The sequence below is a fragment of the Austrofundulus limnaeus genome, unplaced genomic scaffold (assembly GCF_001266775.1).
Source record: "Austrofundulus limnaeus strain Quisiro unplaced genomic scaffold, Austrofundulus_limnaeus-1.0 Scaffold74, whole genome shotgun sequence".
Classification (NCBI taxonomy): Eukaryota; Metazoa; Chordata; class Actinopteri; order Cyprinodontiformes; family Rivulidae; genus Austrofundulus; species Austrofundulus limnaeus.
In genome coordinates, this window is record NW_013952476.1 from 449693 (window position 1) to 463066 (window position 13374).

The following is a 13374-nucleotide window of genomic DNA, read 5'->3' on the forward strand; positions in this document are numbered from 1 at the left end:
GAGTGAGAACCATGTTAAGTTTTTAATCAACAAAGTGAGGTCATTTTTGGAAAGTGAGGTCATTTTTGGAAAGTCCTCACTTTGTTTGCAGCTCTACTGTACTTTACTAGTTAGGTTTAGAGGTATGGTGTGAATTAAGTTCTGGTTCAGGTTAGGGTTAACTATAGACCAGTAATGGTTAATCTTAGGGTCAGGTATGTACCTGTGAGTTTAATTTTAAGGTAAATGGTCAGGGTTAGTATATAAAAATTTCCACAAAAAGAATGGAAGTCAGTGGAAAGTCCCCACAAGGAGAGAGAAACATAGTAGGTATGTGTCTGTACTTGTTTCTACTACAGATTGAGGACCATGTGCGCCATATTTACTATCGAAGTGAGGTCTTTGATGTAAAGTGAGGRCCTCTTCRAWGTCCTCACTTTGTTTGCAGCTCTGCTGTACTTTACTAGTTAGGTTTAGAGGTATGGTGTGAATTAAGTTCTGGTTCAGGTTAGGGTTAACTATAGACCAGTAATGGTTAATCTTAGGGAAAATGCCTGGGTTAGGCATAAATACAGTTAAAAAATGAAAGAAAGTCAACACAATGTCCTCAGTTTGATGCAAATACAAGTGTGTGTGTGTGTGTGTGTGTGTGTGTGTGTGTGTGTGTGTGTGTGTGTGTGTAATTCAGTAAAATAAATGAGAAATGTTCTGATATGAAAGCTAATCTTCTCCCTCAGTTTTCATTTGTTTTAGTTTTTATTGGAACACAAAACTTTTCAGAGGATGTGTTTACATTAAACACAAGAAGACTGATTTGTAATGAATTATCTTTCACTTGGAAAAGGCAAAAGGCAAGCAATAATATATTTACCCATGTGTGTTTGTGTGTCTGTTTACAAAATATCTCAATCTCAATGTAGTCATTGAATGTAGGGCTGGATGGTATTGATCCTTTTCATACTGACATATCTTTAGATAATACTGTGGTATAACTGGCGTGTATTGTCTGTCAAGTTACTTTCTTCTGTTCACCACTCATCGCCACCGAACTTCATTCAAATTTTGTGTTTTTTCTTTTTTGTGTTTTTCCTGTAAATTTTTTGGCACTTGTCAAATAACGTTGGGCTTCAGTCAGAAAAGAGGTTTGAGTTTATGTTTGGGCTCGAGAGAAGAATGAGAGACAATTTAAAAACAGGTGTAAAGTTTGAAGTCTCTACGTTTGTCACAAATTGTAACAGAGTCTCGGAGAATGTGTATCTTTCTACCTACATCAATTTTAAAAGGTCATGTGACTAGGCTCCAGAGGGTTAATATGCCATCAAAGCTTTTAAATACCCTCACCATATTTCAGTACCCGGGTATACAGAAATACCATCACACCATCGTAGCCTAGAATGTTCATTTTAAAGCTGTTTTACTTTTGGAGCCAATCTAATTGTAGATGGCCACCACTGCCCTTCACTTTAGAAAACACAATTATTTTAATTCAGTCACTTTTATAGATATTGTGCTAGTATCTGGTGTGGTAGTAGCTGAGAATCATTCACAACACACACTCTGAGGACTACTCATTGTAAACAATATTTACTGAAAATCTTGACATTAACTGCTGGAATTATRTAATTTATTTAGTTTTTGGGGCTGCAAGCAAAATATTATAACCTAACATGCAGTGTATCCACAAGGTGTTTTTAATTAAATTTTCCATTACAGTAGATGTACGTCAGTCCATAGAGAGGATAGTCGAAAATACAAAGCTTGATTGAGAATTAAATGGTCTTAAGAATGGCAGTGAACAGAAATGTCACTCTAATAAATTGTGTAGTTGCGCAGGTCATTGTTTTCCTTCATGCTTATTATTTAATATCTGGTCCAGCACCCACCCTAGTGGATTTTGAATGTGCATACTTTCCTGTTATTTCAGAGATCGGATTGTCATCTWCAACACACACTCTGATATTTTAGTCTGGCTTGAAAGGCCACTGGACTTTTTTCATTCCTTTGAGGAGTGCTGGGYCTTGAATTAATATTGTTTATTTATTTTTTTGTCATATTGAAGCAAAACCTCTTTAAAAGTGCTGTTTTACTGCTCATGAAAAAAAGCATGTTTTAGCTCTTGAAATACAATGTATTACTAATTCTCAAAAACTTGTAGGTTTGTTGTGAATAAGTGKTTATACTTTCATAATTCTACTCCAGAGACTTTTTTATTTTCTCTTTAAGATTTAAGATCATTCTAGATCCCTTGGAATACTGATTAATTTCTGAGCCCCGTCTCTGAAACATACATGATTCCATTTCACCCTCCAAACGGTGACACTGGAAGGCTTATGCAGCAAAAATGGCCTTCAGAGAAAATCCTGTTAGTGAGGGGTAAGGTTTCAAAGAACAAACAGAGGCCGTGCTTCTGAATGACACGTTTGACTTGCCCACTTTCTTTTTATTTTGTTGTTGTTGATAACTTAAACACCCATGTAGATCTTTGTCACAACACGTACGGCTTCTTTCCCTGAGGCTTCCTCCACATAATGTTTCCAGATTTGCTGGCATCGGAGGGAGACACACTGTCTCCAATTACTCAGACTGATCTCTGGTGACAATAGATGTATCTGCTGACTTTTACCCTCGGCTGMACCACCTCCATCACTCACCACTCTGTTCTGCGCCGTACCGAAGAAAATGGATACCCGGAATTTTTGCCAGAGATCAAGGTCAAGATTCTCGTTCGGTAAGGTTGAGCCTTTGAGCTGCCACAATAAGTCAGTGGAAACGACCCCCCTGGGAGCAGCTGTGTATGAGATGTTAGACAGGGGAATGTACCTCTACTACTGCTACAGTGTATTGCACTACTGTTGCTGCTGTTGTTTGTCTGCTGTGACACACTGAGACTGATGGACCAAATCCTGAGCAGACCTTGAGCTCCTGGAAGAAAACACAGGAGTGAGAAGGAAGAGAGGCGAAGGAATTTTAAAGGGTTACGTTAAATAAGTTGTTGGAAAAGAAAAGAAGTGTTGAGGTAGAGAATGAGTCAGAAAATAGGACAGATGGGCCAATGAGGAAAAGTAAAACAATCCACAACGTTGGAAGATAGAAAAGGCACAGAGTGATAGATAGGGTATGGAAAGAGATCTGCTGTAAGACAGGACAGACGAGGAAACTGAACACTACTCCGAATGATCCGTGTGCACAGTCCCTTCTGCAGATGTCTTTCCAGTCACCCCATACCACCCTGTATTCATCAGCAAACATTCATAGCTGCCACCCTTGAGTTCGTGAAACATCTGKGGCTCTGTACCTGGTCATAGCAGCCCCTCAGCCAGGGGACAAGATGGAGAGAGGGGGGATTAGGTTGACAGTGAGGTGTGTTACCAGATCCTGTGTTAATGAAAAGCAAGTGGAAGCCCTACATTCCTCCCTCCATCCATGGCTCACCACTCCCTAAGGTAGGGGGGCATTTGTAGTTCAGTGAAAGAGAGGAGGGGAGTGGGCAAAAGAGAGAGAACAGATGTCCGAGGGTCCATGAAACAGGACCCTCCCTAACCCTAATCCCCGGCTCTCTCTCTCACTGCCCATACAGTGCCCCTGACTYCAGAAACACACACAGACCAGCAGAGCCTGTTACTATTGTACATTATTTGAAAACACACACATGTGCAAACCTTTCTCCGTGGTCGTTTGCTTCTGTGGACCCCCTACTTCTTCACGGTGATTTACTCTAGCAGTTTTGCACAAGGAAAACTTATTTTTGGGGAGGGAAAAAAAACCAAAGCTACCCGTTATTTATACCTTTGGAATTCTAGCGTTTTTCCACTTTTCAAGCCAATCTGTGAATTATAATCCTATCAGTTTGTTTACTCTGCTGAATTAAAGCTATTTTTGCCCATTTTATTCTATGAAATACAAAGCYGAGCAAAGCCAGAACAAGATGAATTTATGAAAATACATCCTGCAGAGCTATGGCAAGCTAACCCAACTAATAAATTATCAATGCATCATTAGTAATATGAAATAAGTCAAAGTTGGGGGTGGAACAGCAATTCAGTTATTAAATTGTGCAGCAAAGTTAAATACACCCAGAGACATGTTTATAGAGCTGTAGATCAGTGTACTGAGTAACCGGCATCACAATGTTAAAACACTAACAGTTATCCTCTCCTTTTGTCTAAAATGTGCTGAATTTAAACTCAACCTGTTTTAACCGCTGTATAATAACTTGTCTAATGTATTTTTATGTTATCATATAAACTTATTTCCCTGCATCACACTACAGGTCAAACAATTTAAGCTTGGAAAATACTCATTCAGAAACAAGCTGATCAATCAGGAAAACTCAATGCATAAAAAGTTTTATACAGTTACTCTTTCATCAAGTATATTTCATAATAATATAAATTGGGAATTACTAAACTTTGCACAAAGCTGATCTAAAATGGTCACGATGATTTGTCAGAATTATTATATTGAGTCAAAGAATGCGATWTGTATATTGTTATTAACATAAAGAAAGATAAATCTACAGACTGGAGTTTAGGGTATATTTTTTGTCTGTTTGGTTCTTGTTTGTGCCGTTCAGTTCCGTCATTGATTCTTGWTTTTAATGGTCTGTCTGTAAACTAGTCGTGACTAGAAGACTTTGACAGATCATTTTATTGTTTCAAAGCTTTCTCCCCTGARCTAATCACATTTAAAGTCCATATTTAGAATATAACACATCTCTGTGACACATACAGGATTGTGCTTCAGCATTGCTGCTGACATTCAGCCCATATGTCATTCATCACCAATCATCAGGTCTGCCTTTGTAATTGCTTGGATGACACACAGCTTCCTGCACTTCACCATTTTGGCCGACAGCGTCCCCTGCTACAAAACCAGTTTCCTCTAGTGTCCTATAGTGGTCTTGTGGTGAGTGAATAGCGTATTTCTGTGGTGAATGACAGTATATTACTCCTATTACTCTTACCATCCCAGAAGGTCTTCAGGGSCCTCAGATAGTTATGTAATGACTCCTTAAGGTTTCTACTAATTGATACCAGTACGTTGCAGGGTATAAATCAGCCAGGCAGTGGTCAGATAACGGCTGCCAGGGAGAAACCGACGTGGTAAATCAGTCTCCTATCCTATCTAATCTTACCCGGGTGTTTGCCATAGATATATTTCACTTGAGGAAGATTTCTATCCACCCTTTTCCCACCACCCACTGTGTTTCTCAAGTGTTTTATGTTGTATGAGAGCTTGCAGTGGATGCACATGTGCACACTAGGTTATCAGAAGTCTCCAGCGTTGGGTATCCAGGTGTTTGTTTTTATTTTGTTGCTTTGTTTTGAAAAGTACAGAAAAAAGCTGTTATGTCTATAATTATTGAATAAGTACAAAATATTTTTTTCAGTCCTCAACGACTGTTCTGTTGTGTATACAGTATATAACAGGAAAGAGATTGTTTCTGTTTTACAAGAATGGTTATAAATGCAACACTTTAACCAATAACATTGTCACTCATCCCATTTCATGATGCATGCATGTTACACACAACATGCATGCATGATAAATGCTTGCATGTTGTGTGTAAWCACTCCTTTTTATTTTGCTGAACTGCCTCTGGTTTCTTTGAATTACCAGAAAAACTGCAGCGCCTCAGCTAAGATGTCATTTAGATTAAAAGAAAAGCCAAGTGTTCCTTCAAGGAATGCATATCTGCATCTTTCATGCCAGAGTTTTAAGCTAAAGCCGTTGCTCCTCCACATCGAAAGGACTCAGTTGAAGTGGTTCACCTGATTAGGATGTCTCCCTTTAGATGTTTTTCAGGCATGTCCCACTGGGAAAGGACCCTGGGTCAAACCCTGGACTCGCTGGAGTGTTTGTGTATTTTCTCCGGCCTGGGAACTACTTTACTTGGGTGGAGCTGGAGAGAGAGGTCTGGGTTTGTCTCCTGGACCTGTTGTCTCCTGGCTATGGATAAGCTGTAGGAGATGGAGCTGTGTTCATCAGAGATGAGCTTGTGCTCTGAGGGTTTTGTGTGATATAGTTCCAGGTTACAGTTCTGACTTCAGAAGTAAACTGTTGAGTGATGGTGAGGTTTTTTTTTTTTTGTTTGTTTTTTGTTTTTCAGTTATGCCAGAAATCAAGTGGCTGTCAAAATCACGTGACATGACAGTCTGTACAAAGAGCAGCCTGAAAACCACATTTAGCTTGAAAGACAAATTGGGAAAATGTAAYTTTGTAACATTTTAGAACACTGACATATTTTCTGGAAATGGAGATTATATGCAGATGTGTGTTCCTCACTAATACACACCCTGCACTACACACGATCAGTAGTTTTGTCTGTAGTTGTTTAAATTTCATCAAACTGGAAAAACAAAGTGCCATCTGCCACATTATTTGATAGTTTTTCATCTCCTTATTTTATTTATTGGTGGTATTTATTTACGTTCCCTCTGCTCCTCAACAGTTTAGCAGGGTCATGTATTTGGAGCGTCTGTTGACAGATCTGAGAGCTCAACCCTACAGAGACATACATGGTAGAAACAGAAGTGGACAAAGGATGGAGAAATGTGCCTCCAACTGTTATTTATTCTGGAAGGAAGAATAAAGTCAGGAAAAAAGGGATTCCCCCTCATTTAAACCACTCCCAATTTGGTTGATTATGGAGCGTGCTGGCTGCTGTTGCTGGCTGTAGCAGCGGATGCTGCGGTCAGCTGAGCTGTAAATGACGCATGGTGAGACAGGACAAAATGTTTTGATACTCATTGCGTGTTTGAAGGGGAATGTTCATGTGAGAGTGTGCGTTTCCACGTGTTCACCTGGGTGTGAAGGTTGTTTGTTTTTACATCTGTATTTTCTGTTTGGAGCCATGTGGCTCTACTTTTCTCTATGTATTTGTGTGTCAGTGTGTGCCTTCACTCAATCTAAACATGCTGCTATATATATTTGGAAAAGATGTAAAGGAATGGAGGTTTTGGGTCTGTCTAATAAATCCTGGCCTTAAAAATAAGTCCAGAGTCCAAACCTTTCTGTCTGTGCTGCAACACCAGAAGTTATTAGCAGGTAAACTGCCAACTTTTATCAACAGTATTCCTTGAGAGATATGAGTCATCTCAGTGGAACTGTTCCCCACAAATTGTCTCATACAAGCGAACCCTCTTTCATTGGCTCGTCCTTGTTGAGTTAAGGTGCTCTGATGTTGAATAAGATGTTTCTGAGTCAGTTTACCAAGCCTGGAAAGATCTGAGCACTTGTGTGTGTGTGTGTGTGTGTCATTTCATCATGTCATAGATCACTTTCTCCTCTTGGCTCTTTCTTTTTTCCCACCATCTTTGTCTATATCTGTTCATCTTCTCATTTATCACCTCCTTCCTCAGTTTCTCCATGTTCCTCTTCATCTTTCTCTAACCTCATATGTTCTGTGTTTTACACCAAGTGAACCCAAAGCCCTGAGATGCAGTTAGTTCTGGACCCCGACACACGTTTAAACAGAATATTTTTTAGTTACAGCGCCTAAAATAAGTACGGTATTCACCCCCTTGGATTTTTTGGCTTTTATTGCAGTTATAAATTATTCATGGTCAATCTTGAACATGAGTTTGTGAGGAGGACCTGCTCATGTCCCAAATTGCTTACTTACATGCACGTAGGACTTTTGAAATTCTTTTTGTATCCATCCCCTGGTTTTTATTTTTTAATAATCTTTTCTGAACTGAATTGGCACGGCCATTTTAAACAATATAAATATTTATGCAGTCACTTAGTTTCAGCTTTTTGTTTAGTAGCACATGATTTTATTTAATTGGAATCACTTTTTTCGAAATTTGAACTCACTTTTTCATGAAGAAGGCTTCTATGATTTATTTTTGGAGAATTTTTATTAATCATGTTTGATTTATGACAGCAATAAAGGCATCAAACATCCAAATGTGTGAATAATTTTTATCAGCTTTGTACATACAAACAAAAAAAAGGGCACAAAGTGAAAATTTTCAGCATGAAATTAGGGCACTGAGAGAAATGTACTGAATGAGAAGGGTACACATTTTGTAATGAAGTGAAGCTGTTTTAAAGATTTCAGTTTAACACCTTCCATCTGTCATTTTTCCCCAAGTGTTTTGTGTTTCCAGAAAGTGTACCTTTTGTACGTTTTTTGAGATTCCTGACAAACTTGAAAAACTAGAAAAATGTTACGATTGTTTTAGGAAGCTGTGAAATAATAATTTTTCCTCTTCATTTTTTATTGCTTTGTTTAGTTTTCCCTGATTTTATTTTTTAAAACATTTATCTCTTTATTACTGAAGTCGCTGCTTTCTTTGTGTTCCTAGATCCAGTTCAGGTTGCCTCAGTCCTGCTGAAGATAAACGATGCGCTGGTGAAAACAGGACTGAGGGAGCGGAGCCATGTGCTGCTGGGGCCGTTCTCCTGCTGCAGCTCTCTGGAGGCTCGCTGGTGCCGACACAGCGGCAGTCCTGGACCTGAATCTGGACCCCCTAAACTTCTGTTTGACCTAAAGGGAGGTCTGCTGCAGGTTTGTGTACCTTTGACACGGGTTCAGCTCACTAATCACAAGATGTAATTCTCAGCTTGACTGCAGTTGGTGGTGGTTAAGGTTAGGTCAGCACCTCTGCACTCAGTGACTCAAAGTCCTGTTCAAAGTCTCTTAAAGCTTCTGTACGGTTCTTCTAGATGGAGAACAGKCTATCACTCAGTGATACCACTGCTACTACTAAAACATTACAGTTACATTTTAATACATTCCTCTTTTATTGTGTTTTACAACCTGGAATTTAATGGGACTCTTCATTTGATTAAAAACAACACTTCCCCAAAAACACAAATTTAAAAGCAAAAAAAAACCCTTAATATCTAAAAGCTAAAAGTTGTGTGCATATGTATTCAATCCTCTTGCTTTAAAGCTCTAACTATCATCTGCAGAAGCCACAAAATGAGTTAAATAAGATCAATTTGTAAGTAAAATCTGAGTCAAATGACACACCTGTTATATAGATCTCAATTTATGTACATAGCACATAAAAACAGAAGTTGACCAAAGTGYTTCACAATTCAGCCAAATGAACAGAAAAAAAACATTAACAAAGAAACACAGAAATGTCCAAAAATAATTAAAATTCATGTAAAATACAGAAATACATCATAAAACCCTTAGGTCTAAAAGAATCTTAAACTCTGCCAGAATCAAAAGCTAAGAAGCAAAGATGGGTCTTAAGCAGWGGTGGTATTTGTATGGTGGGCTAATATTTTTTATAATATTAGTTATTAGCTAATAGATATATAATATAATATAAATGCTGCAAATTGGATTTCAAACACAAAGTAGCGAAGAGATTTGTTAGCTAAACTTGCTGTTATGTTAGCCCGTCCTTTCACTGAAACCAGCGAATGATATTTTGTGTCTTATTAACTGAATTTTAGATACAATCTTAATATTTTATACTTTTTGATCAGTACTAGTTATTTGCTTTGACCAGAAGAGAATCAACAAGACTCTACTTAATATGTGCCTTGCTCCAGCAGTGTCAGATTAATTATTTACATTGGCATACAAATGCTGACGTAAGGAGCCACCCCCAGGTGGTGTGACCAGGGAATCRTTAGGTATTATGTGATTCAGGGTCGTTTTGTTTAGACTATGAAGCCACACAGGCTGGGAAAAGATGGAGTCTTTATATCTGAAAAATAAACATTTAACTGAGAYCTTAATTGGGTTTCTGTTTATTATTTGGGCTTCCAATTTGAACAATTTCTTACACCAGGTCACTTAAAACTTTGATTTTGCCCTTTTTATTTTGTTGGATTTGAATATCCTTTGGTCTATCAGGCCACAACCTCTTCACTTCCACTTTTTCCTCCAAAGACATAAACAAAAACAGGTGAGAAAATAAATAATCCACTTTGTTTTTGTTCGTCTTGCTCGTCACCATACCTACTCAATCTAAGCCAAACCCCACCGACATACAGATGTGCTTGAGGCGTGTTATTGTTCATCCTCAGTGGTCTTGATGTTACCTTCACAGTAAACCTGCCAAYAGAAGGTCTACCAAAACTCAAACTGAGTAAGTTGGGCATTGATCAGAGAAACATCCAGGAGGCCTGAGATAGTCCTGAAGGAGCTGCAGCTTTGCTGTAGAGAGAGGATCTGTCTGTAGGACAGGTAGAAGCTGCACAGAGATGGGCTTCATGGAAAAGTGGCAGTAAAATCCATCACTTTAAAAAAATATTTTATTTTCTAAACTTGTGGAAGGTGTTGTTCAGATGAGAYCAAACTCAAAGTTTTAGTCCATTAAGGACACCATATCTGAAGCACCAGCTCTCATCCTGCTGAGAACACCCTGACAGTGGTTGTAAGGTCACAAGAAAATACCACCAGGGATGGATGTCTTTGTAAGGCACTGTAAATATCCTTGGTTTCCAAAATAAAACAGTCACTTCCTTGTTGAAAGGCTGTCATCCACAAGCACATCTCACCACACTCAGTATTCCTCTTAGATCTGCTGTCCCTCTATAATTTCATTGGCTTATATTCTCTTTAAAGTAACGACAGTAACAGCTGCAACTTATAATTTTACATTAGTTTCGAGTCATATCTTCTGGTTAAATGGTGGAATAGTATGTATCTATTTATAGTGGAAGACAAACATCTGTATGATTTTTTTCCCAGAGCGAAGTTACATAATGTTGAACCTAAAAAGTCCCTTTTTAATGTGACTAACAGAAAAGTGTGTAATGCAACATTCCATGTTTTTTTTTTCTTGGGGGAACCCCCTCGCTTGTGTTCAGTGGTTTCCTTAATGCTTTTATTGCGTGTGCATTAACAGAAAAATCACTTGCAACTCAACATTTAATATGTAATCATGCAATTCTTTCTGCAAATATTGGCGTCCTTGGCGTTTTAATCAATTGCTTTAGCAAAACCACCAGAATTTCTTCCGATTTCTTTCAGTGTGTCTTTCCAAAACTGGATAGAAAAAAAATCCCTAAATTTTCCTCTTTTGGACTTTAGTCATACTCAGCCTTAGAGTAGTGACAGGCAAGCAGGCGGGCAGCTCTATGTGTGCAGAGTTTTTGACTCAGAGGTTCCTAGTCCTCTGTCCAAACCCCAGGCAAACCTGACTTTGATGGAGCACAGGAGGGGGAATGCCATGGCTCAATGAGAACATCAGGCTGTGTTGTGTAATATTTGTAAAACTGTGAGTGGGTGATGACGAGGATAGCCCTGACTGCTTCACTTAGAGTAGAAGTTGCAGTGTTTATGAAAACAAAAGTAGACCTTGGGATGTTGCGTAGCTTCCTCCTCTTTATACTGAATCCTCTGTTTTTCTGTATGTTTTACATAAACTGTTGTCATTCTTTTAACATCAGTTCTGCTCTCACTTGTCTGAATTCTTATTCACATTATTGAGATTTTTTGTTGTTTTTCAGCATGTATTTTGTTCCACAATTTTTGTGCTGCTTCAACAATAATATATCAAAACATGTAACTTCTTCAGGACATTCCGGCTATAACTTGAGTTTTTTTATTTATTTATTTATTTATTTATTTAGATATTTAGATTTTCCGTCCATTTTTTCCTCATTAAAAATGAACTGTTTTCAACAGCAACCCTTCAAAATAGTCATAAATCTTTACTGCACTTTTTACCTTCTGTTCTGGTTCTGCTTTTTTAGTTCTTTGTGTTAACTTAATTTTCCTTCAGATTCTGTTTAGCTGATTTTAGCTTTTTTTCTGCTTTAGCTAATATTTTGACATTTTCTGCTTTTCTTTTGCTAATTAAAACTTTTTGTTCTTCTTTCATCTCCTTTCTGATAATTTCAGCTGTTTTCTGTGGTTTAAACTATTAACTAATTTCAGCTGCTTACTGCTAATTTCAGCAAACGTGATTTCTGTTTTATTTGTGTGTGTTAATTTCAGCTGTCTTTAGCATCTATTTAGTTGATTATAGCTTTTTATGTTTTAGCTATCTTTTTTTAATTTTTTTCTCTTGCTAATTTCAACTTTTTCTGCTTCTCATCTCCTTTCTTCTATTTTAAGCTTTTAATGTATCTTTTAGCTTCTTTCTGCTAATTTCGGCAGTTTTCTGTAGTTTTAGCTACTTTGAGCTAATTTCGGTTTCTTATTGCATAATTCAACAAACTTTCTTTCTGTTTTTTGTGTTAATGTCAGCTTTCTTCAGCTTCTATTTTTCTGATTTTAGCTTTTTTCTGCCTTATTTTGACTTTTTCTGCTTGTCTTTTGCTAATATTACCTTTTTTGTACATCTCATCTATTTTATTCCATTTTAAGCTTTGTATTCTTCTTTTAGCTGCTTTTTAGCTAATTTAAGCTTTTTTCAGCTAAACTCACCTTTTTGTGAATATTTCAGCTTCTTACTGCTTATTTCAGCAAACATGCGCTTTGTTTTTTATGATAATTGATTTTTTTTCAGCTGTTCCAGCTACTTTTGAGCTATTTTTAGGCTTGTTTCTGCTCTTTCAGCAGTAAGCATTTACACAGTTTTTTTTGCAGGAAATGCAAGTTATTATTATTTTTTCCCCTGTTTTTTTCTGTACAACAGTTTTTTTGGGGCCAGGAACATTTGAACTGCCTGACCTTGATGGAAGAGTACCTTCGGGCCTATTTTCATCTCCAGAAAGAGGATTCAGCAGAAGGCAGTTCTAAGGGAAAGGCCTGCCACACCCAGCCTCCACCCTCTCCCGTCGCTCCCTCTGTTCGGACGGAGCACACCTCTGATGACCTGCGCACAGGAAGCTTTCAGTACATTCAGGATGCAGGTGAATACACATATTATTCATGTGTTGCTCTGTAGATTTCATTTATTTTTTCTCAGAAAAGCACCTTGATGAATGTGCATTTCTGCTCTGAGGTAAAATATTTATGGATATGGGTTCCCATGTTAATTAGAGGTACATCAGAACATTAGCTGTAGTTGCCTAATAATCGTTAAATATCATTGACTGCACAGAAGAGGCTTTGAGCAACATTAAATGTCACTTAAGATACACACAGGCTTAAAACAAAGTTAGATCAAAGGCCTTCGTGAAAAGAAGTTTCATCGGGCATGACTGGCTGTTTCCACTCTGAGTAACTCGGTGTTTATTCGCTGTCTTTGTGCTTTGTGTGCACACAGTCAGACACTGAGCAACATACACAGAGGATCAAACTTCTTTCTGGCTGAAGACCAGCCGTCCATTCTGTCAGCTGTGGTTGAGTCTTTGTTTGTTGCGCTCTTCCACTGGTCTTTGATGCATTTAATGTTCTGGCTGAAGCTGAAGAACGTACAGTGGTGAACTGGAACCAAGAGGACAGTCTGTCTGCAACATGTTGGGAGAGGGATCTGGGACCCTGAGTGCAGGAACCAGCCAGTGACCTCCCAAAGATGGATGGGATAT

At 38.1% G+C, this 13374-nt stretch overlaps 1 protein-coding gene across 2 annotated transcripts in view; it reads left to right on the top strand.

Annotated features, from left to right (window-relative positions):
• Positions 1 to 13374, top strand: part of vps13b (vacuolar protein sorting 13 homolog B) — a 394105-nt gene that overhangs the window by 292036 nt on the left and 88695 nt on the right. For both annotated transcript variants that reach the window (XM_014010833.1, XM_014010832.1), the window contains exons 39-40: positions 8292 to 8494; positions 12540 to 12756. In XM_014010833.1, the coding sequence (XP_013866287.1) occupies positions 8292 to 8494; positions 12540 to 12756 (420 nt within the window). The remainder of the gene's footprint in view (positions 1 to 8291; positions 8495 to 12539; positions 12757 to 13374) is intronic.